Here is a 6076-nt window from a genome sequence, read left to right as displayed (position 1 = left end):
AGTTGCAGCCCTGTGGAGAGGCCATGATAAATCTCCATCATCCACTCCACTCTCTACCTCCCTCCATCTCTCTCTCTCTCTCCCTCTGTCGCTCCACTCTTCTTTCACTCACACCTTAATTAAAAAGTGCTATCACCCGCGGTGTGGAAATCAGCACCCATCCATTCATCCTTGCTGAGCTCTCTCTCTCCCTCTCTCTCATTCTCTTCATCATTCTCTCTATCCCTCTAGGAAGAAGAAAACCACAGCTCTCCAAAATTAACCAGATTAATAGTTGGTAATCAATCACAAATTCAGCCCAAGTGCCTTCCTAATAACACCTTTCATCATTACTCGCATATAAATGTGTAATTACACATTTAAAAGACAATATTCTCAAAGTGATTTTTACATTTACATTCCCACAAGATTCACTCTGTATTATTAATTCTTAATGCTATTGACATAACAGCTCAATTACGTGTATGGATTCTATTAAACATGTATAACGTGTTAATATTTCCTTGTAAATGCATTATAACATGTAATAAGGCATTTATAGAGTCAAATTGACTCTATAAGCTCATATCAAGCCCTGTGTTTCTTGCAGGGTACTGTAATGTGTCTGATTCGTTATTACACCATAGACTTGACACCATAGACCATAGACACCAGGAATTGATGGCATTCGGCCAATCAAGGCTTAGTGAAGCCTGGTACTGAACGTTGGATCAGTATCTCCGGATCATGAACAGCACTGTGGTGGAGCTCCATCAGTTCAGAAAACACAGTTCCACTGCTCCACATACTGGTGGTGGTGTGTGTGTGGGGGGTGGGGGGTGGGGGTGCTCTGGTTCTGAGAGCAAAGGAACCATAGACCCCCATTTTTTGCTAAGAGTGTGTTTGAAGAAGCGAGAACAGTGGCAGTGTGTGATTTAATGGCCCTTTTTATCCCTCTCCCTATAGATACACACATTTCATCTCTCTCTGACAGTGTGTGTGTGTGTGTGTGTGTGTGACTCACACACCACTCCTTCCTAAAGACCTTTAAATGATGTGGAAAAGGAGGGGACGCCTGCATTATTGATGGTAGCCTTATTTTCGATCACAGGGTTCTGGGGTGGGGGGGGGGGTATTGGGGGTGTTTCATGGCCCCATATGCAGATGCCTGACCTTGTTTCCGCAGCTCATTTTTGGCACAGTAACAGTCGGCAAGAAGCTGCTCGGAAAGGGAAGGATCAAAGAGCATATCCGACAATTTCAGTTCCCGTTTTTGGTGGCGACGGAGTGTGTGTGTGTGTGCGTGTGTGACTGTCTGCTGGATGCTGACATTGTGTTTGCTTGCCTTTACAAAGCCATTGTTTGGGTAGGTGATAAGAAATATACATCGGAGCAGCTGCCCATGAGAACAGTCACCATGCCCCAAAGGGGTTTCAAGACCCCCAGCACTGGGTAAACCACGCTTTTTCTGTCTCTTTTCTATCAGGGAGGTCCAGGGAGAAGGCCAAATTCATGGTCAGTTATCAGTGTGAAAATAAACAGGTCAGTTGCATCCGTGGCACATCATGCCTTCGGCATTACCCCTCAAGGAGCAACAAGGAGGTCATTCTGGTCTGCTCTCTAACGCTCCCAAACAAAACGTGGTCCGACATGAAGTCAACACCAGGATATTCCAAGGGTGTGCAAAAGATTGGGTACACACACAGATTGCTCTGGCCCTCTACATCAAACAGTAAATCAGTTGACATTTGGGCTTGGACACAGGTGGACAGTAAAATGGATGAGGGCTTGTGACTGGACAAGCAGGGGATTAAAGTAGAAAAGACTGCAGATGCTCAGTCTGGGGTTGTTAATGGGCAGTGACAGACCGAAAAGGGGTCTGGGTCATTTTTGATACACCGTTGATGTCTGAATAATAAAAAAATGAGCCAAAGTGACACGATTGGCCTGAAGGAAGGAACATTTTGTTGCTGAGTGTCCAAATCTGGCCAGTCGTCTGAGAGGTTGAAATGTCCATTAGCCTAATGTCAAGTATTCTGCTGACTGGCAGCTTAGCAACTTCATAGGGTCAATAAACATTACAATAAATCTACGGGATTAAATTATAGCAAGTGCCACCAAGTGCACTTCTATCGGAGAATGAGACCCAGCTGACCCCTGCCACACTGACCCCTCTACTGGAGATTTGGAAGAAATTAAGCATCAGCAAATATGCCATTAGCTGTATTCATTGACGTGTCTGTTGTACTGCTACATAACCGTAATGATATTGACCATTTAAGGAATGCATTAACATTTAGCAATTCAATATTGGAACATGATTTTAATATATGTTTAATTATTTACATTGATACATGCTACTGTCACAATGCCTGAACATACACCCTATCTCTGACGGGACATAGCTCTGTTTACAAGACAAAAAAGTCAACAGTACAGTACCCAACCTTCACCATCCTCTCTTTTCCAAACATTTCCAATCAGGGTCCTCTCTAAATCAAATCAACTCCTTTACAACATCAGTTTAATCAGAGCATGACTGACCACTTTGGCCAAAATAGTCCATAAACACATCAACAACACTATGCTATGGCCACAGACACAGGCATCTCCTATTTTTCTCTACAATGAGCCATTGTTCAGGAAAGAACAGCTGTAGATGCGGATGTTCACTTGAAAAAAATATTTAGCAACACTTCCTATGAGTCTGGTATTCATTAGCAGTTATAAGGCATTCATACCTGTGTTCTAAGACATTTATGAATACATTACTAAGAAACTATAACATATGCATAAGTGCTTTTTAAAATATTGACAATCCAGTGAGCCATTGTTCAAAACAGAACAGAAGCTGAATGCTGAGATTCACTAGAAATATATTACAATGCTTTATAAGGTAGCTGTAAGGCATTTATAATCCATTGTTTAAGCCATATAAGCCATTGTTTAAGAAACAAGACATTCAGGTGCTACTGTTCACAGTAAAATATTTTCTATCAACTCATGTGTATAAGGCTTAATAACATATTTATAAGGCTTTAAATGGCAGTTTTAAGTGCTTTATAAGGCATTTATAAGTGCTGAATAAGGCATTTTTTATAATGCTTTACAAGACATTTAAAATTGCTTTATAATACATACATAACCGATACATAATGCATTTATTTATGCTTTATTAGACATTCATAAAGAATTTATAGCTATGAAATATAGCATCTATAAGCCATTTATAATAACACATAAGCCATTTTTCAATAGGTAATAATTACAGATATTAACGTTTATGATAAAATATTTAATATCATTCCCTACTGGCCATGCATAAGACTTTGTGTATACATTTATAGGGCATTTATAGTGTTTATTATCCAATACAAAAATATTTAGCAGCACTTATACATCCTGTTTCATAAGACCTTATAACACATTTATGACTATATTCCTTTGTCCCCATTTCACAGCAATGACAATATCTACTACTTTTCTAAAGGCTGGAACATTTCATTGAGGATCTGATTGCATTCAGGCACCAGAGCACTGCTAATAATGCGAGAGTAGTTCTGGATCACCAACAGCAATCTAACTCATTCCAGAGATACTGGATGGATGTCTGCCTCTTCAGATAACTCTGCTCCACGGCTCCACAGCCCAGTGCTTGGGGGCTCTTTACCCTCTCAACCCAAGCTTGGGCACTGGGCTTGAAGATCTCATGCACAAGGGCTTAAATGTGTCCACAGCATTTGAACCCGAAGTGTGCTTGGACACACAGCAGACTTGGCTTTTCATGACCATGTCTTTGACCTAATGCTATAGGAAGACAGGGAGAAAGACCCCGTCTGTCTCTCTGCAGATCCCTCTCTCTCTCTCTCTCTGTATGTCTCTCAATCATTTTCTTACCCAAAGCCTCCTTATTAAAATCGATACTTGTGGAGGACATTGGATCAAGGTCAATTAAAACGAGTGTTTGTCTGAAGTGCTCTCTGAGAGTGATTACCGCCTTGGCTTTTAGAGCTGGAGACGATTCTCCACATTTTATTCAATACTGATGTCCACCCCTGATGGCTATTATTATGGTCATTCTTGTTATTGCTATTATCATCGTTATTATTCCGCAAGGTTTAATCTCTGATGGATTAATGGCTCCTATTTGAAACTGAAGTGGCCATTACTGATGCTGATTGTTTTTTTCAGGGAAGCCCCTTTAAGGCTGTTCCAAACCCCTTAAAATTATTTAAACAGCTGCAACCTCCACCATTTACATAGATTTGTAGCACTTACAGAAGACGTAGCATGCTATTAAGCCCATGTTAGTCCTCGCTGTGAATGTGATTAATAATTTTTAAACCTATTTTTGAGAGATAACATTACAACAAGTCTACAGTTCAATATTCCAACAAGCTGTTCCACAAATGCCCGTAAATCTAAGGCTGAAACTCTACAAATGTTGGTTAAAAATAATCAACAAACATCACAACGGGGTACAACTCGATGATTTAATCGATAGTTTACCTCAGTTTTACTTTTGTGTTGATTAAATTAAACTTTAATGTCGAATATTTCTCCAGTAAACAGCGTCATTTGGTTAATTCCGTGTTCAGAACTCACATTAATATGATGTGTAAGTATTTTGAGACGATTGGCCAAATATTTTACCTCAGCATTTTTTCCTTGAAGCCAAACTCGCGCTAGGTTTGAGGTTTTCCCGTCCCTCGTGATGAACGCGAGGCTGTGTCTTTGGTGTTTCTCTGATAAACAATGGGTTTTAATAAACACAGTCTGTAGATTTCATAATAAAAGTGTGTAGATGTTTGTAGACCACCGTGGACTGTGAAGATGTGCGCGAAGAGACGTAAGAATCCACAAACGTTTCCACGTCTGGAAAATATTATGATTTCTGAAGCCAGTTCTTGATTATTGGGGAAATCCCTAACATTTCGTAACCACGAACCATGACTTGTAATTAACACCTCGATTTCTAACAATATTTACGTCAGATATTAAACCGTTAGCTTCAACCTGAGGTAAAAAGTGTGTGAACGTGTGTCACACGGGGAAAGAAAGCGCGTGAACGGTGTTGATTTAAATGTAAACAATGTGTAACTAAAGTTACCGAAGTACAGGAACGATTTCGTTGGCCTGACGTTTGAAAATCGCGAAGAAAAAGACGCAGAAATCTAACGTAAATTCAAATCTTATTTTGTTGAACGTTTTTATCTTTCCCCTAAAATAAAGCTAAAAGGTGAACTACCAAATCAACAACTTCTAAACACGCAGAAGAAACCCAGCCTTACCTTCTTGCCCGCGCGCTCTCAGCACCAAACATAAGACGAGCGCGATTTGCTGAAGTGACAGGAACACATCCATGGTCTCGCGCGCGTGGCACTGCAACGACTCGAAAGAGAGAACTGATAGGTCCTCGCGAGCGCTCGGTCTCTCGGACCTCGTTAGGGTCCGTTAAAGGCAGAAGAAGTTCAGTGGCGTGAGGCGCGTGCACCGTCTAGAGCGCCTTCACGTGCCACATGGTAGTTGACAACGTCCGGCTAAACCGTCCTCCACGAGACCACGGCTAGTGTCTTCGGCGTAACCGGCATATCCGTCCTTAGGAGTGCGCGAGCGGTTCTGCCTTCACGCGCGTCTCGAAATCCGAGGTTGGGCTCCCCGTGTTCTCCAACACTGTCCCTTCACCGCTGTCCTCCAAGTGTCCGGATACACACACACACCTTTAAAACTCTCTCACACACACACTTTCACTGGAGGTAGCGCACAATGGCTTTAAACACTCCGTCTCGTGCTCGGTACTCTGTACGTGCGCGTGTAACTGTGTGTGAGTGTGTGTCGCCGCGTGTTGTGCTGCCTTCGAGCTGCTGTTGAAGAGTGAGAGTGCGCACGAGCGAACGAGGGGAGGCTATCGCGTTACACTGAGTCTCTCTCTCTCTCTCTCTCTCTCTCTCTCTCTCGGCCCGCCTCCCGCTCCTCACGCGCTGATTAGAGGGAGAGAGAGAGAGAGTAAGAAAAATATTTGAAAGAAAGAGAGTAAGAAGAATGGAGTGGTAGCGTATCCTCTCACCATTCTCTCTCTCTCTCTCTCTCTCTCTCT

At 42.1% G+C, this 6076-nt stretch overlaps 1 protein-coding gene across 1 annotated transcript in view; it reads right to left on the bottom strand.

Annotated features, from left to right (window-relative positions):
* Nucleotides 1–5821, bottom strand: part of nrp2a (neuropilin 2a) — a 78507-nt gene extending 72686 nt beyond the window's left edge. Inside the window, exon 1 of the mRNA XM_066661729.1 lies at nt 5271–5821. Coding sequence (XP_066517826.1) covers nt 5271–5343 — 73 coding nt within the window. The 5' untranslated portion in view covers nt 5344–5821. The remainder of the gene's footprint in view (nt 1–5270) is intronic.
* Nucleotides 5822–6076: the final 255 nt, after the last annotated feature.

This window comes from Hoplias malabaricus, chromosome 2, assembly GCF_029633855.1.
Source record: "Hoplias malabaricus isolate fHopMal1 chromosome 2, fHopMal1.hap1, whole genome shotgun sequence".
NCBI lineage: Eukaryota > Metazoa > Chordata > Actinopteri > Characiformes > Erythrinidae > Hoplias > Hoplias malabaricus.
This window is presented reverse-complemented; position numbering and strand designations above follow the sequence as displayed.